A 27,875-nucleotide genomic window follows, 5' to 3' on the forward strand; every position below is an offset into this window, starting at 1 on the left:
AGAAGGATGTGGACAAGGAATGCATAACATGTATAAATGCACTTACACATAAACATTTGCATGGTCTGTTCATGCACGCGTGAACATGATAGGGTAATCAAGACATTCAAGAATTTGCAATCCATTACTCTTTCCGAAATTCCCTCACTCCCCTCACTCCCCAAGTTTATCACAGTGAATTGCCATTCTGGTTCCAGAACTCATTCCCCCCGGGTCCCCTGTTTCCAGATGGCTGTGTGAGCTCCAAGAAGGGGCCATAGCCACCCCACCCACTGCTCCAGTTACTCCAGCTCCTTCCCCGCCAGGGCCAACAGCCACACCCCGCTTGCTCCTCTGAGGATGGAGCTCAGCTTCTTGCCCTTCTCAGGAAGTTTTCAATTACATTGTGTTTCAATGCATTGACCTGAAGGCAGTTCGGACCCGTGCTGTCCAGAAGAGGTCGGTGGGTTGGAGGAAAACGGATTCCCCGCTTAACAAAGGACGTTCTTGCAGGCATCTGAGTGAAGATGGGACACGCTTGCTTAGTGGCTGATCACACACGGCCCCGGCGATGCATGCATGACAGAACCTAATACATGGAAATGTTTTGATTAAACTTATATTTGAGGAGGGACTGTGGGGCTTCCAACCCAAATACTGTTCGCTGGGAGGGAAAGGCACAGAAGAGAGGCAAACTAAACAGGCAGAGGGGCGGTGGAGGGTGGGGAGGAGGAGTTGGGCTTCGAAGCCCCTGAAAAGCACCCCAGTCTGCAGTGCGGACTGGAAAGAACTGGTCATTAGCCAACAAGGACATGGCTGGAGGGTCCTTGTTTGGGGGCCAGTTTTGCTCTGATTCTCATGGCTGAACCCTGCCTGGTCTCTGACAGCTACACAGAACCCACCGGAGATTTGGTTCTGGATTTGGTTCTTGTCTTCAGCCACATCCTATGAACAGCACTTTTTGAACAGCTGCACGGCTGTATGCCCTGAGTGTCCTTCCCCACTCTGGAAGTCACCCCCTCTTACCCCCACTTCCTGGAGCCCAGCATGTCCACAGGCTTAGAGCGAACGACCCCAGAAAAGCATCCAGATAAGAAGTGAGTCCAACCCGCCAAGGAATGAGTACCTAAAGGTGGGGGGCTTGGGAGAGAGACTGCAGGGGGCAGGACACTTGCCTGCTGAAAGCCACTTAAACCCCATATTGTTCCCCCAAAGCACTCCCAGGAATGACCCCTGAGCCACTTAGGGGGAGCCTGGGAAGGGGGAGAAACGGGAGAGAATGAGGCCCCCAAACCAGTCTGGGTCCTGTGGTGACTAGATGGGGCTGCCCACCCAAACCACCTTTGGGGGTTCAGACCCCTCCCAGCTAACTGAATTTTCCCCCGAACCCCACCACGAGAACCCCAGTATCTGGGCTCTAGAATGGAGTGGGAGTGGGAGGTGCCTGGGAGCTAAACCCCAGAGACTGGAAGGCGGAGAACCTTCTTCCGTCTCCGTGAAGCTGGACAGAGTGTGGGGACGCTCCCCGCCCGTGGCCCACTGTCTCTCCCCCCCAAAAAAAACAGGGGTCATGCAGCAGCCACCCCACTCTGCAAGCGCCTGCAGTCTCCAGAGGCCGCTCACTGGACCTTCTGTCCCCACTTCATGCTCTCTCTGCGAGCGCAGCTTCCGCCCAAAAACACGTGTTGGGGAACTTCCGGCCACGCCCCTCTCAGGGCCTCCTCTGACGGAGAGGAGAGTGGCAGGTCGTGTCCTGCGCATGCTCAGTCAGGGCCAGACGGCACTGCTTCCATCCATTTGGCACGTGCTCATGCGCAGTTAGAGCCCAGCACGTACTTCCGGCTGCCAAAGCACGTGCATCCAGGTACACGATTCTGGCTGTCACATGCACGTGCACCAAGTAGAGTGCGGCCCAGACACTTCCAGTCATTGGTGCACGAGGGCTGTTGGTACGGATTTCCAGTTGTCACGACGCGCACGTGCCCGTGTTTCTAGTGGCCAAGTGCATGTGCACATGCGAAGCTGCGTGCTAGGTGACACCGCGAGGGCACCTGGTCAGCCACGTGCCCAGCACTCTATGGGCGGGCTCTGAAGCGCCTCAGAAAGAGGAGTGGCGTGCATCCGGTTGGGATTCTGGCTGTCACATGCACGTGTGGGTGAGTGAGAGCGTGTGTGGCCCAGACACGTGTAGTCACCGGTGCACAAGGGCTGGTAAGTATGTCTGGTTGTCACGAGCACATGTGCCCAGACACGTGTTTCTAGCGCCCACGTGCACGTGAGAAGACCACTGCGCCTCAGAAGGTTCCCGTAGAGCCCTGAAGTGCTTCAGAAAGCAGAGTGGCGTGCATCCGGATGTGATTCTGGCTGTCACATGCACGTGCACGTGAGTAGAGCAAGGCGCAGCCCACGTGCTTCCAGTCATCCGGTACAGGAGGGCCCTGCGGGATATTTCCGGTTGTCACGAGCACATGCGCCCAGACACGTGTTTCTAGCGGTCACGTGCACGTGAGAAGTGCACTGCGCCTCTGAGGCCCTTCAGAAAGAGTGGCGTGCATCTGGATGTGATTCTGGCTGTCACGTGCACGTGAGTAGAGTGCGGCCCAGTCCACATGCTTCCAGTCATTTAGTGCACGAGGGGCCATACGGTATTTCTGTTGCCACACGCACATGCGCCCAGACCGTGTTTCTAGCGGCCACGTGTACCTGCAAAGCCGCTCAGCAGCCTTCTAATGAAGGCTCCTGAGAGCACCTGGCCGGCCACGTGTGGGGGCTCTGAAGAGCTTCAGAAAGAGCAGCTGCATCGGGATGAGATTCTGGCTGTCACATGCACGTGCACGTGAGTAGAGCACGGCCCAGCCCACGTGCTTCCAGTCATCCGGTGCACGAGGGCCCTGCGGGACATTTCCGGTGGTCACGAGCACATGCGCCCAGACACGTGTTTCTCGCGGCCACGTGCACGTGCGAAGGCTCCCGAGGGGGCACCTGGCGGGCCACGCGCCACGCGCTCTGTGGGGGCTCCGAAGCAGGCGCCCGGGGCGAGCTCGGTGTGAGGAGACCTGAGGGGGGGCTCCGGAGCGGAGGCCTGGAGGGGCCGGGCCGCGGCCGCCTCAGGCCCTCGGAGAGGGCGGGAGGGAAGGAGGGCGGGCGGGCCCGGGGCGCGGGCGGAGGCGGGGGGAGGCGGGGCGCGGCTGGCTTCCCCGGACTCGGCCGCCGGCCGCTGGCCTCGAGCCTGGCGGCGCCTCAGGAGGAGCCGAGCTGCCTCCGGGAAGCGAAGCGGCGCCGCCCGCCCGCACCGCGCTGCACTTGCCGGCGGGGCAGGTGGAGGCGCCGGAGCCGGGGCGCGGGGCTCCCTCAGGCTCGCACCCCGCAGGTGGGTGCGGGTCGGCGCGGACCCCGGGGCCACCCCGGCAGGCGTTCCCCTCGCTCGCTCCGGGACCGTTCGGAGAGCCTGCCTGGGGCGCGCCCCGCGGGAAGAGGCGGCAGAGCTGGGGGCTCCGGGGCGCGGCGCGGGGGCGGCCCGGCCCCTCCTGGCCCCTCCTGGCCCCGTCGTCCGCGGCTGGCCGCGCGGGTGGGAAGCGGCCCATTTGCGGATCGCATTAGGCGGCGATGCCTTCTCCAGACGCGCCCCGCCCGCCCGCCCGCCCTGGCGCCCGCCGGGAGGCCCCGACCCGGGCTGCTGCGGCTCCGCCAGGCTCGGGGCGGGGAGCCCCTCGTCCGGCTGCAGCGCCCCCGGCCCCAACCTGCGCCGCACACCTGCCTCCGAGGCCCTCACGGCCACCCCAGGGAGCAGAGGCCAGCGGTTGCCAGCGGTTGGGACCTGGCCCTGGGGGGCCCGGGAGCCGGCTGAGAGGCTTTCAGCGCCTCCACACAGGCCTGGTGCTTCCCCCCTCTGGGCTGACCTCCCTCCCCAAGGGGTGTGCTCCTTCGAGGAGAGCCCCACAGGGGCGCGCGGGGCTTCAGGCTGTCTTCCTCCTTCCTTCTCTCCCTCCCAGGCGCGCAGCCCTGCAGCTAGAGGTGTCTCGAGGGCCTTCTCTTGCAGACACAGACACCCCCCCCCCCCGGAGCGACCCCCATGGCAGCCTGGCTGAGCCCCCAGCGTCTACGCGCGTGGATGGTCTTTCTGAACCTGGCGCTGCTGCAGGTAATACGGTGCAGGGCTAAAGGAGGAACGGAACGGAACGGGGTGTGCCCCCAGCCCCCGTCAAGCCAGGGTGCCATTTGTAGTCACCCTGATTGCAAAGAGAACTGAACTCTCTGATCTCCTATCACGTCTCTGACAAGTGAGTTTTCTGACCGAACTGTGGGAGGGATCCAGGGCTCTGCGGTCTTGGGGTCAAGCCCCAACATGGACACAGAGGTCTTGGATCCTAGACGGGCAGAAAGCTGGGCCCAGAAGAGGTGGGACTGCACGGGGCACCAGTTCTGGGCCAGTCGAGGACGGTTTTGCGACTGCAGCCCCTTGGCTGGGTCCTTTCACCCAGCAGGAGCAAAGCCTCCCAAGCATGGCCTATCCAGTGACTCACGTGAGTGAGGCTGGCACTGGTGGACGGATGGTGGGTGAGGTGGGCATTGCTGTCCACAGGCAGCCTTGTCCCACCTAGCTCCAGCTGGTGATGCCAGTGGAGAACCAAACCCTGGAGGGCTAGAGGGTCTGATGCTTCAGCAATGTCGGCCCCGTCTCGATTCAGCAATGCTATAGGGAATCCCAATCCCAGAAGGTGGCATCCTGGGGACTGCTGGCTCAAGCGGGGAGATCAAGAACGTGCGGATACGAGGGCTGTTCTCACTCCATGTGAATGGGAGCATGCTAGTCTGCCCAGGATCCCTGTGGACAGGCACACTCTGTTCTATGTTCCCGAGAACAGGGATACGTGCAGTTCCCTTGCCCAGGTGCATGGTGCCCACTTGTCTGTCTAGCACTGCTCTGAGGAGGCTCCTGCTCACTAAAGGAGGACTCTTTAGTCCAGGGGTCTCAAACTCAATTTAACTGGGGGCCACAGGAGGCAAAGTCAGGGTGATCCTTGAGTGCAAAGTCAGTAGTAAGCCTTGAACATTGTGGGGTGTGACCCAAACAACTAAAACAAAACAAAACGAAAAAAGATTCCTCTAGGACAGGGCCACAAAATGTTGTACGGAGGGCCGTTTGCGGCACTCGGGCCACGAGTTTGAGACCCCTGCAGTTTAGTCCCTGTGCCAGTGAGAACCTAGCAGCCTCCTTCCTGGGCATCACTTCCCAGCACGAGACTGCAACCCCTCAGTTTGGCTGCGGGCCTGTTTTTACTGGGAGCAGGGCCCCTGTCCCTACTGTTGGGGTGTGCCGAAGTCGTTGGTTGGCCACACTGGCAGACTAGCTGGCTCATGGTCCAGCCTACCCAGTGGTTCTGGTGGGAAAGGCTTCCTAGGCCCACGGAGCAGTCCTTGGGACCCAGCAGAGTTGAGAACCTTGCACTCTCCTCGCGGGTATGGTGGTGCCGTGGTCTCAGTGGGGTGGGGATTGGTGGGGAGAGGCTGTCCTCTCATCACTGCCCTGGATGGGGAACATGCCTGCAGGCCAGCCGTGGATATTGAGCCAAGGGCAGGCTTGCCCAGCTGGAACCACTCCCGACCTCTTTTGGCTTTTTCCACGCGGCGCCTTCGCTGACTTGTCCATGTAGGGGCAGCGAGTGAGGAAGAAGTGAAGGCCGGCGGCTGTGGGCTGTGCTCTCTCAGGCTCCTGCCAGGGTCCTTCCCCATGCCTGTCACACCACCACCTGGGCTGCCTGGGTTCTGGAGCACTGTTGGGGGGAGCTAGTCAGAGAGCTCTTCAGAAGAGGAGCTTGTCACTCCTGATCTCTTGTCAGGAGTGCTGTGGCTGTGGGGGCCACTTAGGAGGCACCCAGCACCGGTTGGGCTCAGAATGTTGGGCCTTGAGATTTACAGGTTCCTCTCCCTCTCTGTTGCTCTCTGACCTGGGGGTACCTTTGAGCCAAAGGTCTCTGGGACCAGCTGTTCATGCAGAGACCTGGATTCTGAGGATACCTTGATGGAGTTGTGGGTGTAGGTGAGAACAAGGCATGAAAACCCTTTAGGAGCCCAGAAAGGGTTGTGCCTAAGGAGCACAGGGAACAGGGGACAGGGGGAGGCCCTGAGGTTCCGGGCTGCACGGGATCGACAAGCCCGGGCCGGTACTTCGGAAGCTTCAGACACTTGGGCACCAAGTGCGGAGATGAGTTGCACTCTAGGAGGGAGACATGGGGAAGGAAGGCAAGGAGGCTCAACACTGGACACTCAAGGCTTGTGGAAACCACATTTTGCCATTGCGGTGGGGCTTGTGAGCTTGATGGCTCTCCGTTTATTTTGACAACACACTAATTTCCATAATAGCAGGGAAGCCTAAAGCCAGCTTCCTTCCCCGTGTTTGATGCACTTTAACTTCTGGTATTTGTCAACGTTGAACCCACCCCCAACCCCATGGGCAGCCCATGTGGGGAAAACCCTCCTCAGATTCTCAGAAATATGTCTCTTCTACAAGGTTTTTCCTGAACACAATTCACACAGTCCTTTGAAAAGCCACTGATGAGCTAGGCAGAATCACTCTTTATCAGCAAAAGCCCATATGGGATTTGAAGAGATCCCTGAAGTTCTTGTCACTCTTGAAACGAAGACTGCTTTTTTCTTTCCCTTCTTGATTGAAATATGTAAAACATTTGTTCTGAAAATGTGGAAAGCGCTGCAAAAGGCAAAGGTGTGTAGTGGCATTTGACCCGTGTGAGGCCTGGGCAGTGTAGACTTCTGACCCTCCTATGGAAGAGCATGTGGTCTGGTTGTAGGAACTGCTCAGGCTTCGAGGGCCTCTTCTGTCTTCTCGAAGCAGTGGGGATGGGGATACCCCACCTGCTCGGAGGCAGAGCCTGAGTGTTCACATGTACATCTCTCAGAACGCATGTCTGTGCGTATGAGTGTGCCTGCACGTATGCAAACATGTACTTGTGTGTAAATATGTGCCCGTATGTGTGCTAATGTCCATGTACGAGTGGGTTCTTGCATCTTTGTGTGTGAGTGCGAGGGCAGTAGTAATGATCGTCTCATGTTTTCCCATACTTTTGTAGGCATCAGGTGATCCAGCAGCCCCTCTACTGGGTGTCACTGTGGTTATCCCTGTGGCAGACGATGCTCGGTCCCCTAAAAGAGGTGCTTTTGTGGGGTGAGGAGGACTGGGCTCTTTCCATTGACTCCTCACCTGCACCCACAGATCATGTGAAGCAAATCTAGGACATGGTTGTGGTCACTTGTGTGTTTAATGCCACTTAGACTTTCCTACTCTGCCATGAAAGCCTCATGCCTCCCCCTACCCGTGCATCTACAGGGTGGGTCTCATGGCCATGACTCTAGAAAATGAGCTATCCTGCAGCAATTGGTTCAATTTGCAAAGCACCAGGAGGAAGTCAGTTTTTTGCCCAGCCTGTGACTGTGCATTGTTGATAGTTTGAGTCTGTTTCCTACTTTCTTCTAGGGTGCATTGGTGGAGGTGTGCTCTCCGCTGGCATTCCCACTGTTGCCCATTGTGGGCCTGCAGAGCTGCCTGCCACCATCATTTCTCTAGCTCAGCCTGTGCTTGGTGATTTCCCCAAAGCCAATTGTTATCAGGACTATTCTAGGCTGGCCAGACAGTTATGTTCTTTACTTCTCACCCTGACATGACGAATTATATTAACGGTTTTCTTAAAACTGAATCATCCTGGTGTTCCTGGCATTAACTGTGCTTGGCGACAATCTACAGCCTTTTTTTTTTTTTTTTTTTTTTTTTTTACTATTCAACTGTCTTTATTTTGCAAGGGCCTTGCTGGGATATTCTACAGCTGCACCCATAAGTCATGTTCATTAGTGCTATTATTTTCAGGTTTTCATATCAAGCTTTTTGTTATCTTCCTGAAAGGAACTGGAGCCCTTCCAATCACCCAATCACTTTTCCTTTTCTGGCTCTGCTCAGATGGCTCAGGAATAGCTGTTTCCTCGAAGGTTTCATAGAATCCACAGTACAGTAGCCGGGACCCCAGGCATCATGTGGGGGATAAACACTTTATTTGCTGATTGGATTATTCCGCTTTTCTCCTACTCTTGATTTCAGTCTTTTGTCTTTTACAGAAAACTTGCATTTTTGTCAAAAGTTTAAAATGTTGTGGGATGGATCAAGTGGAAGTATTCTGTAAGAAAGAAAAGGATGTGACTAAGATTTTGTTCTCATCTCTGATAATTTTCCCTCACCAAAAAAAAAAAAAAAATCAGAGCCTAGAAGTTAAGTTTCAAGCCAAGGGTCAACTTAGCAGCTTTGGTGTCAGGAAGGCTGCAGACCCTGGGCCTTCCTGACAAGTGAATCTCAGTGTTACCAAGAACTGTGCTAAGATCACAGGTCCAGGAAGGCTGCAGGACCATGGGCTGCATCACTGACCAGGACTCTCACGGTGTACATCAGTGCCACCGAGAACCATGTGGTGGTGGTGGCAGGTCCCAGCATTTGGGGTCTAGCCTCCTCTCTCCTAGACCCTCTTCTTTTCTCTACTCCTTCCACATCGCCTCTCCCATTGGCTCTAGCCTCTCCCACATTGGCTCTAACCCCTCCTATTCCCTCTTCCATTGGCTCAAGCCTTCACTCCTCCCATCGGTTCTAGCCCCTCCACAACCTCCCCATTGATTCTGGCTCCTCCCTCTCCCATTGGCTCTAGCCCTCGTCCTCTAATTCCCCTGTTGGCTCTAGCTTCTCTCTCCTTCCTCCATTGGCTCTAGCCTGGTCTTTGTCTTCTGGCAGTGGCCCCAGGAGTGGTTTCAGGAACCCAAGGCACAGTACCTGGTGGGATTACCGACCATGAAAACCTCTCACTTTCTTTACCCAGTGTGCATGAGGACCCATCTTCCCATGTCCTGTCCTGTTGATAACCCTGGGCGCTTCCTTTGGCCCTGGATACAGACCCCTTGCTGTATGCCTACAGTCCACACCTAGGACTGCCCTTTGTGCTGCTTGTGCTTAGGCCGAGAGCTCATTGGGGTTCAGGGTGCAGTGGAGGAAGCCTTTACTGTCTGGGGGAGATCGTAGTATTTCAGGGCAAGGGCCTATTTATTGATGTGGGAGTGTGCTTCCCCCCAGATAGGATGAGGTGGCCTTTCCCAGGCTCAGCGGCCTGTTCTTTCTATAACTTTCTAAGTGGTTGTGGCTGGCCTGTTTATTTTCCTAGCGACAAGAATGTGTTGTTTGTGATTGGGGAGAAAAAAGAATCACGGGTTCTCACTTGCTTCCTTCCAGCATTGCTCCCTCGGCTTCCAAGCCAGTTTATGGTCACAGGGTCCCAGCTGCTTGAGGACCAGTGAATCTGAGTCGAGGGGCATAGGGGAGAGAAGTCCTTGGTCAGGCTGGGATGGGAGAACATCGAGATGGGCCTTGGGGGGCTGGAGAGGTGGCGCTAGAGGTAAGGCATCTGCCTTGCAAGCGCTAGCCTAGGACAGACTGTGGTTCGATCCCCCAGCATCCTATATGGTCCCCCCCCCCCCAAGCCAGGAGTGATTTCTTTTTTTTTGTTTGTTTTTTTTGTTTTTGGTTTTTGGGTCACACCCAGCAGTGCTCAGGGGTTATTCCTGGCTCTATGCTCAGAAATCGCTCCTGGCAGGCTCAGAGGACCATATGGGATGCCGGAATTCGAACCACCGTCCTTCTGCATGCAAGGCAAATGCCTTACCTCCATGTTATCTCTCCAACTTCCCTCCCCCCCCCCCCCCGCCAGGAGCGATTTTTGAGCGCATAGCCAGGAGTAACCCCTGAGAGTCAAACTGGTGTGGCCCAAAAAAGACAAAAAACAAACAAAAAAGGGTCCGGGAAGGTGGCGCTAGAGGTAAGGTGTCTGCCTTGCAAGCACTATCATAGGACGGACCTTGGTTCTATCTCCCGGCGTCCCATATGGTCCCCCAAGCCAGGAGCCGACTTCTGAGCGCATAGCCAGGAGTAACCCCTGAGCATCAAATGGGTGTGACCCCCCCAAAAAAAAACCCCAAAAAAACAAAAAAAATATGGGCCTTGGGGGTCTCACTTTGCATTCATGGGGGCCTTGCTAGGACCAGTATTCACTGCCCCCATGCCATCTAGGGCAGTGGTCGGCAAACTTTTTTTTCAACTGAGCCAAATCTCACCAAAACCACGACTAAAATTTATTTTGAGAGCCACACAGGGTGCGCACTGACAGAGGCTAGGAGCAGAGTCCTGACTCCTGGAGCGGCCACTGGCACACAGAAGAGCCAAATTCAAAGTGTAAAGAGCCACATGTGGCTCTCGAGCTGCAGGTTGCCGACTACTGATCTAGGGTGTCCCCCTTCTCCATCCCTTATTTCTCCCAGCACCGTAGCCCCATTGTGCCTCAGAGAGGAGTGACTTTCCTTCCAAGGTTTTAAAATCTTAAGTCTTTTGTGAGGCTTAGCTTTACCTGCCAACATGTGTGCCCTCATTATCACCCCCAGTGTCCACATTCCTGCCTCTAGCCCCGTCCCTCTCAGGCACACCATGCTGCATGGGCCTGGGCACTGAGTCCTCACAAGGTCTTGCCTCTCCTCACTTATTCCACCAGAAGAGTCATCCTTGGTTCTGCCCATTTGGTCCTAGGACTAGGGAAGGGGGCTCTGCCTGGCCTGCACCCCTGACCTTGAGCTCAGCTGTTTTCCCTCTGGCCCAATTCCATGCACCCCATACAGGTGAGGGTTCTTGGGCACACCGCCTGCAAGGTAGGTACACTAACCACTGGACTTCCTGTCTGTGCCACCCTCACCTTCACCCAAGTTCTCAAGCTAGTACAGCAGTTCCTGTGACAAATGTGTCCCCCACTGTGACTAGGGGGGTCTAGCGTCACTGATCCACTTTGGTATGTGAACCAATAGCCAAGCCTTGTCCTTCTCCAGAGTGTCTAGGAGTGTGTGGTGGACACAGCTGTGGCCTCCAGGGCCATCTGGACCCCTCCTGTCCTGGCCCCATGACTCAGCAGCTGTGGACCAGGCCCATGGGACATTGTTCTGGCAGCTTCTATCCCACCCAGAACCCAGTCCCAGGAAGGCCGCACAGTCTGGCCTTTTTCCTCTGCTCCTACCTTCGCTGTCTTGGCTGTCTTAGGCCCTGGATGTGCATCTGGGGCCATGACTAGGCATCTGGGAACCATTGATTGGGATGTGCATCTTGGGGCCATTGATTGGCATTTGGAGGCTGTGAATTTCTGATCTGGACCTTTAGTCATTTGGTCCCTCCCTTTGCCTCTGAAGCAGGAAAGGTGGGTGGGGAGGGGAGACTAGACTGGTGCATCTGAGGGGCCTGTGTGGGATGAGGCCTTCCAGAGGCCTCTGGAGCTCAGCTTGTCTCTGCTCTTTGGGGTCTGGCCTAGAATAGGGGTCCCTGGCTGAACTCGCCTTCCTCAGCCTTTCTGGCCCGTCCCTAATGGGCTCTTTCCTTGCAGAGCATGGCTGAGAAATCTCCCGGCGCCTACTTCCTGCCCGAGTTCGCCCTCTCCCCCCAGGGGAGTTTTCTGGAAGATACCACAGGGGAGGAGTTCCTCACGTACCACTATGATGACCAGGTAAGTGTATGCTAGGGGAGCTGCCTTGGCTGTGCCTTTTCCTGCTGGGCCAGGAGCATCAGCATCTCACAAAGTCCTTCCAGTTGGTTCACTTCCCTTCTTGGACACGTTGGTGCAGCAGCCTGATAACTGGCGCCTGTCCTTCCAGGCAGCCCTGCTTGTCCCTGTGAGCCTGCCAGGCCAGGGCACCGCCGCACTGCCCTTTTGCTGCCCCCTCAGGATTTATGACTCATGTTCATGTTCACCGCCACCCGCCTTCGTTAGACCCCATTCTCGAGTTCCCAGAAAACTCTCTCTGAGTCAGCATCACTTTCTTGGCTCCCTTTGCTTTGGGCTTGCTGCACTCAGCAGCAACATGAATTCTGCCCCTACCCATTTTCCAGAATGGGGCAGTATGTGCACATGTGTGTGTTGACACCTGTGTGGACACATGAGCATGCATTCTGCAAGCTCCATGTGTCCAGATGTGTGTAGACAAGTGTGTGAGCATGCATGCACAGCCATGTTAGCTGTGAGTACTTGTGTGTGCTCACTCACCTCTGGTGTACATGTGGTCTGTCTGTAGTCTATATGTATACCTTTATCTATATGGATGTGTGTACACATCTACATGCGCATATATATCTCTGTGTGTGCATACATCTATATTGCTATATGTGTATGCATGAACATATCTGCATGTGTGCACACCAGTGTGTATATACCTGCACATAGTCATCCTTGTGCACATGTCTCTGCATATTGTACCCTGTTGTGCATACACTAGAGTTATGCACATCTGTATGGATATGTTCGTGTCTGCATGTGTGTACATGCCAGTTGTAGTCACATACCTGTGTGCATATACATGCACATGTCTGTGTATGTTTCACATGCATGTACACACATATTTATGTGAGAAAACAGCATGTACATAGCTGTACATATACACACCCATGTGTACATGATCGCGCACATCCTGTGTTGTCATACTGGTGTGCATTCACATACCTTGTGTATGCATGGACATGCACACATCTGTGTGTCTCTGTACCTATATGTGTGTTTATACACACATGTATGTGCGCATCAGAGCACACATGTCTATGTATTGTATATGCCTGCATATGTGCTTACACCTGTGTATGTGTGTGCACACCTGTGTATGCATGTTTCTAAACATGGGTACACATTTGTGTGTGTGCATATTCAGTGTGTGCACATGTCTCTGCATGTGTTCATGCATCTGTGTATCTAAGTTAGTGTGAGCATGTGCCTACTAGAGAAAAGGAAAATATTGTATGATTTGATGTATGCCTAGAGACCCCAGAAAGGCCTGGTGGAGTGTTGGAGTAATGTATTTTATTCAGAATAATTTTTCTTTGCATGTGCTTGTCCCTTTTGGATGGGAAGTACCTCAGAACGGGCCCCCGATCCCTACCTGTTCTCCACCCATGGGGGTGGTCCTAACTCTTGCCAATAAAGACCTCAGGTTAGAGAGATTTCTTCTAATTTTGGTCCCACAACTAGCTTGTTTGCCTGCCAGTATCTTTTGCCTGCTTGCAGATAGCTTGTGGTGGAAATACCAGAATTGTTTTATCTCCCTAATCTTGTGTGGATTATTTCCTGTGTTGGTGTTATTTCCAGACCCCAATCCCCCCAGGATGGGGCATGAAGCTTTTACTACAGGAGAGGGGATGAGGACTAGACCAACGTTTTCTTTAGGATCCTCAGAGTGGTCCAGTCCATTAATTAATGAGGAAACAATATCTTTTTTGGAATTTTCATCCCAAATGTTCCCTAGCTAGAACTTGGACTTAGGAAACTCTGATTTCCTATGAGACCGTCCAGCTCAGCCATTTAAACAAACAGCATGAGGCCCTCTTGGCTGCCTGTGGGCGTGTTTTCACAGTCTCCCTTCCAGGGCGTTTGTATCTCCCCTCCTTTAGAAAAATATATTTATGAGGTGTTTTATTGTATAAACTGGATGTGGCCATTGTCTGTCATGAGGAAGTGGAGATGAGCACAGAGTAGAAAGTGAGGTAGGGCAGTGATGTCATGCTTGATGGGAGGATGATGGGGGGCTCTGAGCTGCTAGTCAGGACACCCCAGGGAGATGCTCCCCACCCTGCCCACAGGACTCTACAACCCCATGGTTTGTATGGGGGCGAGAACAGCTGAATGAGGTGTTGTGGTGGATGATGAGAATCTGCACCTGGGTCACCACCACAGTCGTTCGCTAAGTGCCATATTTCATCAGGACACAACAGGGAGGAGCAGCTGTAGCTGCAGGGCAGGAAGGGTGAGCCGGGGTAGAGGCAGGCTCAGCTCCATGGTGCCTGGAGCGGCCACCCACCTGGTGGGAGAGACACAGGCTCAGACGAGGCTTTGCTGCCCTCTTGTATATTTGTTGCTCCACTTCCTGTCCCCAACACTAAGCAGCCTCTGTGCCTGTTACGTCCTTTTGTGTGTGTTTCCTATTAGGAGATAGACTCAAGGATGTGGGAGTTGGCCATGAGTCCCTCTTTGGTCATGGCCTTGGCAGTGACAAAGCCTTGCAGGGGTTGCCATGGGGTGCTGAAGCAGGAGATGCTTCTGTGAGGTGGGGCCACAGTGCAGCTAGGAGGCTGACGAGCTCAAACTGCCACTGCCCCTTGTAAATGTGGTGTCGACCTGTGCTGGGGTTTGACTTCTAATAGGAGAGGTGAGCATGACCAGGGGTATCTCTGCGCTCTGAGGGCTGAGGAGAACTTCGAGAGGGCAGCAGGGCTCAGAGCTCGTCAGGAGAAGATGCCCAGGACCCTTCTGCTTCCTCAGGGGGTAAGGCCTCCCTCCCAGCTAGAGTGGTTGTGAGCTGGTCCGTTTACTCATTTTAGAATTGAGGCAGTTTTTTCTTCTTTTTCCTAAGTAAAGGTAGAGAAGTTATGACAAGAAGTCTGTGTCTTAGTAAGAAACTGAACAGATGGAATAAGGGAGCAAGGACAAATTAAGCAATATTGGAAAGAACGCTGTTTTCATTTTTAAACATATATGATGCTGACAATGATGGTTTTCAACTTTTTAAATACAGACGATTTATGGGTCAGATGACAAAATGGAAGTTTTTGTCCATGTTCGTGTGTGTGTGTGTGTGTGTGTGTGTGTGTGTGTTTGAGAGAGAGAGAGAGAGAGAGAGAGAGAGAGAGAGAGAGAGAGAGAGAGAGAGAGAGAGAGCCTCTGTTCTCTGCTTCCTAAGCGTGGAGAATGGGGTGCATGTTGGGAAGGATATGAGGAGAATCCAGCCCAGGACACACAGACACACACACAACTGAAATGGGACCATTCTCAGCCAGAGATTCTACTCAGGCCAGAACCAACAGCCTGCCTGTGCCGTGCTACATGACTGAGGGTCTAGCAGGTCCCCTAGAGCCAACCTCTGACAGGTCTGCATTCCAGAGGCTGTGCTGGTGATACAGTCATCAGCAGTCTGAGAAATGGAGTTAGTGGCTCTGGCAAGTGGCTCCTCCATATCCTGCTCCCTAGTGCTGGCTTTGTTGGGAATTTAATGGCCCGCTTACATCAACTGCTGCTAAGTTTGCACCTTTTCAGTTGAAACCGTTTCCCACTCACTTCCCTCTTGCAGCATTTTTCCTGGGCCCCTGGCAGAGCCCAGTCTGCCAGCTGGACTTTAGAGCCATTTGGTCGGGTGCCAGAGTACTTCCCTCTGGATTTTAGAGAGAGTGAACATTTTACAGGACTGAGCCTATCATGCATGCTTGCATGTGTGTTTATGTATATACATGTATTTATGTATATACATGCAGTGGTATGTAGATGTATTGGTATACACCTATGTGCTGCAGTACATGTGTGTATACGCAAGAGTATATGCAAGTGTATGTAGGTGTAATTGGTGTGTGTAGTTTATGGAACATGTGCATGTATATACGCAAGTCTATGTAGGCATGTTGATGTGTTACATGTACGTGTGTGTGAGGCCTGTGTGCATGTGCCTGATGTGGGAATGCAGGAAGATTGTGTGTGTTTGTGCATGTGTGGATACATATGTGCATATGTGTGTGTACACTCTGTTTCCATCAGTCAGGCATTTCTAGGGAACTCTGTAAGAGCTCAGCTAAGTTCTGAAGCAGGTGGGTACTGTGGCGGCTCCCTGATGCCCTCCTCTCAGGCTCACCCTTCTATTCCAGACCTCCAGGAACGCCCGTGCAGATGAGGACCCAGAAGGCAGTTGGGATGCCTGGGGCACCTGGAGCGACTGTTCACGCACCTGTGGGGGCGGGGCCTCATACTCGATTCGCAGGTGCCTGGCCAGGAAGTGAGTGTTTCCAGAACCCCACGCTCAGCCTTAGCATCCACCAGGCTCTCACTGGAAGGGAAGGGGCCCTGCTGTGAAGTCTCAGTGAGAGTTGGGGTTCTGATCTGGGCCTGGGCCTGGTGATCTGGTTCATGTCCTGTGAGAAACCGCAGTGCTGTGGGTTCGCTCATGGCTCTGTCTGTCCATAACAGGCATCATGATGCACACATTGCAGTGTGGCTTTCACCTGGTGCTGGCAAACATACCCATCCTGAGCATCACAGATTCATTAGCAGTTAGAGACCCAGCCCCAGATTTGATCCGGATCTTAAGGGTTGCTGATCAGGGGATGCAGCTGCTGCCTGCAAGGTGTGAGGTGCTATCCTTCTCAATTAGGGGAGAGTTTAGGAGTGAGTGAATTTTAATACTGAAGTGGTTTTTAAAAAGTCCCCCATGATGAATTGCATCCCAAGTTTGTTTTGGCTTCACCCAGCAGTGCTCAGGGGTTACTCCTGGGTCTGTACGAAGAATCACTTCTGGTGCCTATGGGATGCTAGGGATTGAACCTGGGTTGACTGTGTGCAAGATACCCTCCTTGCTATCCTCTTTGCTATCCTATTACTCTGCGACCCCCCTCCCCACCCCAAGTCATTGGAGAAAAAAAATTGATGTAAACTCTGTGATGATTCTGTGGTAATCCTAGGGGCCCTAGGATGGGTGTGTGGACCACAAGGGGAGCTGCCTTTAAAGGAAAAGAATCCTGTCTTTGCAATTGTTTGAAATTGCAGATAGACTTGCACATAATCGTTTTCAGCCTTTCAGAATATTCAAGCCTTTGTGGCCAATGAGTATTTCTAAAAGACGGCCCCCCACCCCAGTTGTCTGAATGTGGGGCACAGGGGACAATGATTAAACCATTTGTTTGGTGCCTCCCACAGAAACCAGGAATGAATGTTCGAATCTTTACCCTCCTTCGTGGGTTTAGCTGCTGGGATTCCAAGCCCCGTACTAGCCCACCTGCCTGTCTTCTCTTTATTTTGCTTCTTTTGTCAGGCTGTGTGTTCATATGGCCCAGAGCTCCTGGCTTCCCTCCCTTCTTCTTTGGAAGCATTGTGTGTGGGGTCTCATCACCCAGCACCCGGTTAAGACAGAAACTTGGGTCAAGTCGCAAATTCCTTGGGGCAGTTTGAGAGGCTGGTGGGTCAGCTTCACCCCTCTTTCACGGTGGCTCTTTTGACCCCACTGTGCAAGGTAGGCAACTGTGATCCTGAGTTCCTCAGGGCAGAAGACCTCCGCAGAACTCGATTCAAACCCACGGGCCGGGCCGTGTGGTCTGCAGCAGCCTGGCGCCCAGCCAGCCCCTCGTTCTCTTGCAGAATCCTGCAACCTGATACTCTAGGCTCGTGCCAGCCATGGGGGAGGCAGGTCTGGGTTAGCTCCTATTTTTAAAAATATCAATATATTTTTTATCCCTCCAGACATATGCCTCTAAGTCTCCCAGACCCCAGTATTTGAGTCAGTATATCATTGAAGGAGTGCAATAAATTATAGAATGCATACTCCAGGGAAATTTTATTAATGTTTTTCATGTACCCCCATGTGCAGTCAACATGTGTTTTATATATATATATATATATATATATATATATATATATATATATATATATATATATATACATATATAAATTTATGACTTTAATACCTTCCACATCAGGGTGTTACAAATGTTGTAATGGCAAGAAAATCCATAATTGTGAGATGATGTGCTTGTGTTTTCCTTGCACCCGTCACTGATGAGAAGGAAAGGGCCATTTCTATGGCTCAGCTGCTCCAGCGTCCTTAGCCGAGTGTCCAAATAAGTGGCCTCTGGGTCTCTGATCCGGGAAGAGGCTCTTCCAGCCCTGCTCAGGGCTGGGAGGCCAAGGTCAGCAGAGACCCAGGACTGATGCCGTGGCTGCCACCTCCATCAGACCAGGCCCCTCAGGTCTCTTATTTTTTTCTAGTGCCTCCCAATCTGCAGTTTGCTCCCCTCATCTCAGGCCAGGCCCTCACTAATACCTTTCTCACCTGGGGACCCTCGGAATGTCCAGGGACCCAGGTATGTGTCTTAGATGGCCCCAGGTTCAAAATGAATGGGCAGAAATGGTGCTGAGGCCTATGTGCATTTAGAACCCCTCCCACCAGTGTGCTCACATGTCAGTGTGTCCCCAATGTCAGGCTGCCAGCCTGGAAAAGAGACTTATAGGAAGGGCAGGGAGTGGCTGTCTCAAAGTACTGTTGAAGCCAGTATAGCACGTTCAGTACAACCCTCAGAGCTTTGCTCCTGGAGCCAGACTCAAGTTTTTGGCTGACAATTCCAGGCGTGGGATGCAGGAGGTATGACACAGTCAATAGTACTGTGGTGTAGACAGTCTACACTGCACTGCTGGCTTGACATAGGGCTACAATCGAGTATCTTTTCTCCTTTTCATCCTGAGTTTCTTTTTATATAAATGGTTGTAGGGTTTTTTGTGCGTTTTTTTTTTTTTTGACTTGCAAAATTTAAACAGCAACTGGAAGAAAGTATCTGAACAGTGACATTTGACATTCTCTTCTGCTTTAAACGAAATGTCATTCTGAACTCTCATCAGTTCAGGGGTTTCTAATATTTACACCAATTCAAATCAATTTTATTCACTCCCAGGAAATTGGAATGGAAGGTTTCCTGGGTGCCGGCCCACCCTGGCTCCATCTGGGCCTTATTTCTCCTGTGTACCTCTCCTGAGAGGAAAGCAGATAGGAACAGCATTATCCCCTGCTCTGGCCTGTCTATCTGCCCTCTGCTCCCCAAGGCCTGAGCTGTGGGGCCGACCTTCCCCCATCAACAGCCTCCTGCTGGCACTTTTTGTATCTCTACAGTCTGCGGAGATTGGGTCATTTCTGACTTAGTGTCAGAGTTGGGTCCTGGACCCCAGCTCCAATTTGAGCATAGCTCTGGGCACACTTTCTTGGGACTGCCCGCCATCTTCCAGGCATTGCTGCTGAGGCATCTCTTTCCTTCTCTACTTCAGGAGCTGTGAAGGGCAGAACATACGGTACAAGACGTGCAGCAACCAGGTAGGTTCTGCCCTAGAAACTTCTCTCTCTCTCTCTCTCTCTCTCTCTCTCTCTCTCTCTCTCTCTCTCTCTCTCTCTCTCTCTCTCTCTCTCACACACACACACACACACACTCTTGCATATACACAAAAGGTTTTTGGTTCTTCTTCCATGGTTGGGTGTGTGGGAGGGATGGGGGACCATTGGTCTGAGTTGACCAGACCTTCATTCTTAACACCTCTGAAGTAGCTCAGTCATGGGAGCTAGAAGCCCCTTCGAGCACCAGGCCCTTCACTTGCTCCTGTGTACTGTGTCTGAGACTGTGCAAAAAGGTGGGGCCCAAGGCTTCAAAGTGGTATAAATTAGTTTTAGCCTTTCTAAAAAGAAAGGACAGAGAGTGAGTGCACAAGTGAGGTGACCCCCAGGTGGACCATTATGATTACAGGGTTCCCCTAGAACCCCTCAGTGTGGCCTGGACTTGCTCAGCCCCTGTGCCATAACCCCCTTCCTTCCTCGCCTTCCTTCCTTTCTCTTCTTCCTCTCCTTCCTTCCTTCCTTCCTTCCTTCCTTCCTTCCTTCCTTCCTCTCTCCTTCCTCTCCTTCCTTCTTTTCCTTCCTCTCCTTCCTTCCTCTTCTTCCTTCCTTCCTTCCTTCCTTCCTTCCTTCCTTCCTTCCTTCCTTCCTTCCTTCCTTCCTTCCTTCCTTCCTCTTCTTCCTTTCTCTCCTTCCTTTCTTCCTTCCTCTCCTTTCTTCCTCTACTTCCTCTCCTTCCTTCCTCTCCCTCCCTCCCTTCCTTCTTCTCTTTTTTCCTTTCTCTCCCTCCCTCCCTTTCTTCCTTCCCTCTCGCCCCTCCCTCCCTCCCATCCTCCTTCCCTCCCACCCCTCCTTCCCTTCCTCCCTCACACCCTCCTTCCTTCCATCCCTCCTTTTTTCCTTTCCTCCCTTCTTCCCTTCTTCCTTTCCTCCCCTTTCCCCCCTCTCCCTCCTTCTTTCCTTCCAGGACTGTCCCCCCGACGCTGAAGATTTTCGAGCTCAGCAGTGCTCAGCCTACAATGATGTCCAGTATCAGGGGCATTACCATGAGTGGCTGCCCCAGTACCATGATCTTGCTGCCCCCTGTGCCCTCAAGTGCCAGGCACGGGGCCAGAGCCTGGTGGTAGAGCTGGCGCCCAAGGTGCTGGATGGGACCCGCTGCCACATGGACTCTCTGGACATGTGTATTAGCGGCACCTGCCAGGTGAGCACACCTGCCCCCTCAGGCATCTGCAGGTTAACCATACTTGTCCCATCAGGCAGCTGCACATGAGCCACACTTGCCCCTTCAGACACCTGTCAGGTGAGTCACACCTGTATCCTCAAGCACCTGTCAGATGAACCACACCTGCCCCCTCAGGGAGCTGCCTGAGGAGGTCATATGCCTCGCTAGTACCAAACAGGTCCCCCAAACTTTTCAGTGGGATCTTGAACCTGCACAGTACTATAGGGAATGAGCAGCATCCCAGGCCTGGGCATTGAACCCCAGCTTAGAACACACAGTGTTCTAACACACACACACAAATCAAAGCTGCAAGAGGATGAGATGCTGCCACCCCCTAGGGTCCTAACAATGTGCACACATGCATGATGGATGTGGGAACAACACCCAGGGGCCCATTTGGGGGTGTCCTGACACCTGAGCCATGGGCACCGGCTTGGCCCACTCTGCAGGGTCCTTCTGCCTGCAGGCAGTGGGCTGCGACCGGCAACTGGGAAGCCAGGCCAAGGAGGACAGCTGTGGCGTGTGTGCTGGGGACGGATCCACCTGCAGGCTCGTGCGGGGCCAGGCCCACGTCTCCCCACAAAAGAGTAGGTCTGAGTCTTCCTGTCTGCTTGAGAGAAGGCTAGGAGCAGAGAGGGGACCCCACTTATATGTACAGACCCCAGACAGGCGAGCCTAGGCAGAAGGAGGGAAGATCGGTGCTTCCTGAACAAACTGCTGCTGCGACAGGGCCTAGGCCAGGGCAGGAGGGTGAGGAAACTCCTGGTTTGTCTCGAGGCTCCTGTCCGGGGGATGCCACATCTCCAGCTTGGGTGGGGGACAACTGTTCCCCCAGAAGTAGTGGTTTTCAGGACCTTTTGCCTCACAATCACTTATTCTACCCCCGTGACACATCTGAACCCCTCCATCCCTCAGAGGCAGAGGGCAAAGCTCACTTCCTGACTGCTGGGTTTCAGTTTCTTGGGTCCTGAGCACAGGACAAGATGTGGATGTGCTGGGTCCTACACACATGCTGCTCAGGGGGTGTCCAGGACTAGGCTATGGGGTCACCTGGCCAGGCTTGAGAAGGGTCACGTGTGTGTATGCATGCCTGTAACTGCATATGTATGTGCATGTGAGCACATACATGCCTCATGGCCTCTCTCCTGTGTAGGGGAAGAGAATGTCATCACTGTCCCTCTGGGGAGCCGCAGTGTGAGAATCACAGTGAAAGGCCCCGCACATCTCTGTGAGTAGCTGTCACCCTACCTTGTTCTGTTGCTTTACCAAGTCTTTCTAACTGAGAGAAATGTCTTTTCGGTATTTGAACACAGGGCAATGGCCTCATCTCAGGCTGACCCACGTCTCTCTACTGCTGGCTCTCTGCGTGGAAAGCTGTGCTCTAGGGTCCTTTTTTTGGCCTGTGCTGGGGACACCACAGTTTGACCTACGTCTCTGCCACTGGCTCTCTGCAGATAAAGCTGTGCTCTGGGGTCCTTCTCTTAGCCAGTGCTTGGAACACCAGCTAGTTTGTGAGCCACACTGGAAAGACAACACAGTCATGTGTGAGCTGAGCTCAAGTGGGGGAGTCTGGAGTCCTCCCCTTGCCTCTGGTGTCCTCCCCTCATCTCGATGTAAAACCCAGCACTGTATAAGGAGTACAGTTAGCCTGTTGGGGGGTGTGTGTGTGTCTCTGTATTTGTCTGTGTTTGTTTTTCTCTGTTGTCCTCCCTTTGCCTCACTGACACAAAACTAAACTAGACTAAACCCCAGCACTGTATCAGGAGTAGAGTTAGCCGATTGGGGTGTGTGTGTGTGTATTATGTGTGTGTGTCAATGATTGTTTTTGTTGTGTCTGTCAGTCTGTGTATCTCTATGTATGTATGTGTATGTGTCTGAGTCTGAGTTTGTGTTTGTGTCTGAGTCTGTGTGTGTCAGAATGTGTGACTGTGTGTGCAGGAAACGTGTGCTGTGGTGTGTTTGACCCCACCTTAGCACAAGCCAGTGGACACTGAGTTTTCCGGAACATGAGGGGGAGCAGGGAGGTTGCAGATGGATTGTTTCCTTGGCCAAAGTCCCATATTAGCTCCTCCGTGATCATTTTCTGGCCTCTTAGGACCTACAGGAACTGGAAAAACCAAAGTTTTCCTCTTTTTCTCTCGAGTCTCCTGAGCCAAAACAGGTCTCTGCCAAGACTGGCCCCTCGGCCTTGATGGGGCTTCCTGAGTTCAGCTCCCTCTTTCCAGAAACAGGGCAAATTGCTATTATAACAATCTTAAAGCCACAAAAATTAACGCCTGCTGGATCAGAGTGTTACACTTTTTTGGCTGAGCAGTTTTTTCTTTTGGTTTGGTAAACCACATTGAATTTTTAGATCATTACAATTTCTCAGGGTCAGAACCATTTTATACTTTTGGTAGCTTTTGAATATATGTGTTTGTATATTTTGGATGCGAAATGAAAAGCTCAGCCATCAACATCCTCTGAGAAAAAGCAGCCATCGAAATGTTTCAGTGAAAATGTTGAAGGTCACAGGAATGCGACTGAAATGGTGAGGGAAGGAAGAGGCCTTGGAGCACAGCCGCAGGGAGACGGATGTGCCTCTTTGAGGGACCATCCCAGGACATTGCCTGCCTTCATTCTCCCGTGAGTTACAGCTGAAAGAATGTGGCTGGTGCTTCCAGCTCAGCTGCAGAGAAGCCTTCGGCCAAGTACAGATCGTTCCATTCAGGGCTATTTCAGCTGAGGCTTGAAAACACTGTGACCTGGACTCTTCTCAGGTGCTGCCTCCTATAAAGCTGCTGCTTGCCTCCGCCTTATCCTTATCCTGAAGGCCCTTGTGGACCAGGACATTACAGAAGTGCCTACATAAATGACACAAGCACATGTTGCTCGGAGAGACTCTGCCATCGCCCTCTGGGCCTTCCACACAGCTCCTCATGGCTCATATCTTAACTGTGCATCTCTTGTTCACTTTTAAAAGGCCATTTTGAACTCAAAATTAGGGAAGCACTGAGGCGCACTAGCGGTGCCTGTGCTGACAGCCCACCCAACCTGTGTATCAACCAATGGCTGTGAGTCCTTGTGTGGCCCTCAGGGATGGTCCCTGGCAGTACTGAGAGCCAGGCACCCATATGTGGTGCCCCAACGGGCACTGAGTCCCTCACATCATCTATGTACCTGCGTCCGGATGAGATGCTTCCTAGATGGGAGGGATTGGGTATAGGGGAGTAGAGGCTGAGGGGAGGGGGCTGCTTTGAAAGCTGACATAAGTGACAAGTGACCTAATGGTAGAGCTCAGGGACCATTTTCCAACTCTGGCACTTGACTGAAGATGAGGGCCTTTGGAAAAAAAATTTTTTTTTGTTTTGCTTTTTGGTCATACCTGGCAGTGCGCAGGGGTTACTCCTGGCTCTGCGCTCAGAAATTGCTCCTGGTAGACTCTGGGGACCCTATGTAATGTCAGGAATCAAACCTCAGTCCATCCCAGGACTACTGCATTCAAGGCAAATGCCCTACTCACTGTGCTATCACTCCAGCTCCAGAAATGGAGGATTTTTATGATGACCACAAGATATTTCCAAAACACCACTGATTTGGGTCTGATTTTCTCATTATGCTCCAGGCAGCCCCCGCCCCCCCCCCCATTTCAGCTCCCAACAAGAGTTATGGAAGTTCTAAAATGGAGCAGTGTGGATCAGAAAGAAATAGCTCCGTGGTGAAATGCATGGTCGGCTCTGTGCCCCCTGCCTGGTATAGCATGTCCAGTGGCCTGTGGCTGCGTGGAGTCCCTGACCAGAATTCATCCAGATCCGTACAGGCTTGAACAAAGAGAGGGAAGGAAAGGGAAAGGGGAAAGTTAGTCTTCTTGAATCAGCAGCACTCCAAGTGTCCTTTGGCTTCTATACTGACAGGTTGGCACCGGGTCCCCCCTTGACTGCTTAGCTGACAGGGTCTATTTCGGAAGAGTGTGCCAGGTCATCTCTGTCAAAGGGTGTGGATGGCGCAGAGGCCAAGAGTATAGCTTTGGGTGAAAAAAAAACCATTTACTTCGCACTGAGCACAGAGCAAAGGAGTTGGCCTGGCACTATATGGGTAGTGCCCCCCAAATCTGCAAAAACAAGTCATTTTCTCAGGCAACAAGGCATGGATAGAGCTGTCTGCAGGAAGAGCAAAGGCACCTTTGTCCTTCCCTGGAAGTGGAACTGGGCCTGGCGGGCCTATGGTGTGCATGTGCGTGTGCATGTGCAATATGCGTGTGTGTGTTCAGCTGGGTGGACACATGTGGTTCCTTTGTCCCCTCTGCTGGCAGTGGCCTCGGCCGCAGAGCATCAGAGCTAAGATGTTGCATAAGCCGAGGCCTTAGTGTGGTTCACTCCTTGAATTACAGTCGTTGAATCGATAACACTGCACGGTCACCACAGTGAGCACACCTTCCCCCATGCTGGTGCCTTTGTGGTGGACAACACGTCTATGGAGGTCCACCACGGCCCCGACAAGCAGACCTTTCGGATCCCAGGACCGCTCATGGCCGACTTCATCTTCAAGGCAGGGCACTGACCCCCTATTTTGAGGGTGGCCCCTAAAGTACTCATCACCCTCAGGTTCCTGCTGACATGGGGCTTCTCTGTCCAGATAGCCCAGGGTAGTTGTGTCCCATCCCACCCTCCCTGCTGCACTTCCCATCTGTCCCAGAATAGGGAGGTACCCCTTTATTCTTTTTTTAAAATTTTCTTTTGGGACCACACCTGATGATGCTCAGGCCTAGCCGAGACAGCTGCGGTCCTGCAGGGGTGTGAGGGGGTTTCCCAGGAGATCCACTGAGGCTATCAAGTGAGTCCTATCCCTGATTCATTCTGCAGGCCCAATACCCCCTGGCCCGGGCCAGCATGGTCCAGTTCTTCTTCTACCAGCCCATTAGTCATCAATGGCGGCAGACTGATTTCTTCCCCTGCACAGCCACATGTGGCGGAGGTGAGCAGGTGCTGGCTCAGAGCTGGGACATCAGGGACAGGCTGTGGGGCAAAGGCCAAGGGCCCACCTCCTTACCTTCCTTCTAGAATTCTACAAGAGGCTGGCCTTGGAGAGTTTTCAGCTGCCAAGGGCAAAATGTGAAGGTGGTGGTGAGAAGAGGATGAGGGAGTTCAGGAAAGCTAAAGAGCAGAACAGGGGCGAGCAGGGAGATCAGCAAAGCCTCCAAGATAGTTGCAGAGTGGTTCCAAATGGGCTGGAGACGTGTGCTCCTGGGACAGCACTCTAAGAGGCTGTCAGAGTCATGAACTAGGCCAAGCTGGTACCTTCTCCAAAGTCTCAGAGAAGGTGCTTCTGGAGCTGGCAAACTTGGGGTGACGGGTGAGGGCTGTGCTGCAGAGCTGGGGTTGGGGCAGGCAACCTCTGCTGGGGAACACTGCACATCCACGGTCACCATGTCTACCGGCACCCAGGCTACCAGCTCAACTCTGCTGAGTGCATGGACGTGCGGCTGGGCCGGGTGGTGCCTGACCACTACTGCCACTACTACCCTGAGAATGTGCGACCCACACCCAAGCTGAAGGAGTGCAGCATGGAGCCTTGCCCGGCCAGGTGGGCACCACGACTCAGTTGCTGGATGTGGGGGACCATAGGAATCACTGCCCCAACTCACCCCCAGCCCCTTCCCCTGCAGTGACGGCTTCAAGGAGATCAGGCCCTATGACCACTTCCAGCCTCTGCCCCGGTGAGTCCCCCTGCATGGTGAGTGACCCCTCCCTCTCCCCCTACCTTGAGGAGTCCCCCTTTCCCTCCTGCTCCACCCACCTACCCCCATCCCTTACATGGTGAGTCTCTCCTCCCTTCACCCTACGCAGCCCCAGTCATGTTCAGGCCCAAAGCCTAGTGTGAGCTGCCTGGCACCCTTTGTGGGAAGCTGTCCTGCTCAGAAACTAGAGTGTTCTGGAGGGAAGTGGACAAAGTGTGCAGGACTCTATCGTTGGAGGTGCCCATCATGCCTTTCCTGGTGGGGCACCCTGAGGGGCTGGGGTGGGACCCTCCTTTCTACCCAGGGTCCTTGGGCCCTTGCCAGCCCAAGAGGTGCCTGCATCCCATTGGCCTGACTGCAAGACTCTTCCACACTCCTGGGACTCTCATGGGGGTCATGGGTTAGGGTGTGGGAACCTCTCTGAGCAGCATGCCTGTCCCTGTCCCCCAGCTGGGAGCACACGCCCTGGACTGCTTGCTCAGCATCATGCGGCGGTGGCATCCAGCGGCGTAGTTTTGTGTGCGTGGAGGAGTCAGCACAGGGCACGGTGCTGCCGGCTGAGGAGTGGAAGTGCATGTATGCGCCCCGGCCCCGCATCCTACAGACCTGCAACCTCTTCCCGTGCCCCCGCTGGGCTGCCATGGATTGGTCCCAGGTGAGGTGAGCAGTTCAGAGGCCTCTCCTACTGGAATTAAGTTGTGTGCTCAGTCCCAGCAATACTGGGGATGCCGCCCAGTACCTCCTTTGGGTCTACAAGGTACATGCTTCACCACTGAGCATCTCCCATACTTTCCTGCACCCCAAACATCTCAAAATGGAGTAAGCTGACATCAGAACACTCCCTTCAGGCAGGCAGGTGGAGACATGTAGTTCCTAGGCCTGTGCACACACCAAGCATCCCGAGAAGGGTGCATAGGGCTCTGGAGGGAAACATGAAGTGCCCTACATAAACTTGGGGCCTCAGGCTCTCTCTCTGCACTGTTTCTCCTGACCCTAGTTCCCCCTGACTGCCCACCTCTGTCCTCTTCTTTGTGCTTGGGGTCCCCTGCACATAGCCCTGAAGAGCCTTTGGACACTCCCTGCCCTTCCTCTTACACATAGACTGGCTCATCTCAAAATTTTTAGTTGGGATTGAGATGAGGATGTTAAGGGGTGTTACTGCTACCCAATGTGTCCAGCAGCCTTTCCGGCTCAGAGATTGGAGCCTTTTACAGTATGCTCCAGGACAGCGGAAATTCCCTCGTGGTTTGTATCCTTTGCTTTGGTTCTATTTTCTTTTGTTTTTAGTCTTTAGGGCCACATCCTGCAGTGCTCAGGCCTTGATCCATGCTCCATGCTCAGAGATCACTCCTAGCTGGATTGAGGAATCTATGTAGTTCAGGACTCAAACTCAGACAGGGCAAGCACCTCCCTACAGTCCTGTTTCTCCATATGAAACACACATACACGTTTCTGAAGCTTTGCCCAACCTGCTCCCCTCAGGCTCATCCTACGGTAAAGCAGTCTCTGTGCCCTGACATCTTTGAACGATTATGCAATTCTCCCTTTCTCCAAAAAATACATATAATAATTGAAATGAGTATATAATTCTCCATGGCCACAAGGCTTCAAGCATGGAAAATGCTCCCTGTTGGGGCCGGGCGGTGGCGCTAGAGGTAAGGTGCCTGCCTTGCCTGCGCTAGCCTAGGACGGACCGCGGTTCGATCCCCCGGCGTCCCATATGGTCCCCCAAGCCAGGAGCGACTTCTGAGCGCATAGCCAGGAGTAACCCCTGAGTGTCAAATGGGTGTGGCCCAAAAAAAAAAAAAAGAAAATGCTCCCTGTTATGGTTATTACATTGGATCTCAGTACACAATCCAGACAACCCAGATATTTTTTGATTTCTTCGGGTCATTATTTCCTTGAAAGATCAGTGCTCACTTCAGTCTTTCTAGAAACTGACAGAGCAGGACTCCCCGGTACCCTTGTTTTCTGTCCCTGCTGCCTCCTTTGGTG

At 53.2% G+C, this 27,875-nt stretch overlaps 1 protein-coding gene across 1 annotated transcript in view; it reads left to right on the forward strand.

Moving 5' to 3' along the window:
- Positions 1-4,025: 4,025 nt before the first annotated feature.
- The window catches only part of ADAMTSL3 (ADAMTS like 3), a 37,089-nt gene continuing 13,239 nt past the window's right edge, over positions 4,026-27,875 (forward strand). The window contains exons 1-12 of the mRNA XM_049783277.1: positions 4,026-4,120; positions 11,439-11,558; positions 15,725-15,852; positions 18,882-18,927; positions 19,907-20,143; positions 20,631-20,751; positions 21,318-21,392; positions 24,534-24,691; positions 25,006-25,117; positions 25,588-25,726; positions 25,809-25,859; positions 26,331-26,535. Coding sequence (XP_049639234.1) covers positions 4,052-4,120; positions 11,439-11,558; positions 15,725-15,852; positions 18,882-18,927; positions 19,907-20,143; positions 20,631-20,751; positions 21,318-21,392; positions 24,534-24,691; positions 25,006-25,117; positions 25,588-25,726; positions 25,809-25,859; positions 26,331-26,535 — 1,461 coding nt within the window. The 5' untranslated portion in view covers positions 4,026-4,051. The remainder of the gene's footprint in view (positions 4,121-11,438; positions 11,559-15,724; positions 15,853-18,881; positions 18,928-19,906; positions 20,144-20,630; positions 20,752-21,317; positions 21,393-24,533; positions 24,692-25,005; positions 25,118-25,587; positions 25,727-25,808; positions 25,860-26,330; positions 26,536-27,875) is intronic.

The sequence above is a fragment of the Suncus etruscus genome, chromosome 11 (genome assembly GCF_024139225.1).
Source record: "Suncus etruscus isolate mSunEtr1 chromosome 11, mSunEtr1.pri.cur, whole genome shotgun sequence".
NCBI lineage: Eukaryota > Metazoa > Chordata > Mammalia > Eulipotyphla > Soricidae > Suncus > Suncus etruscus.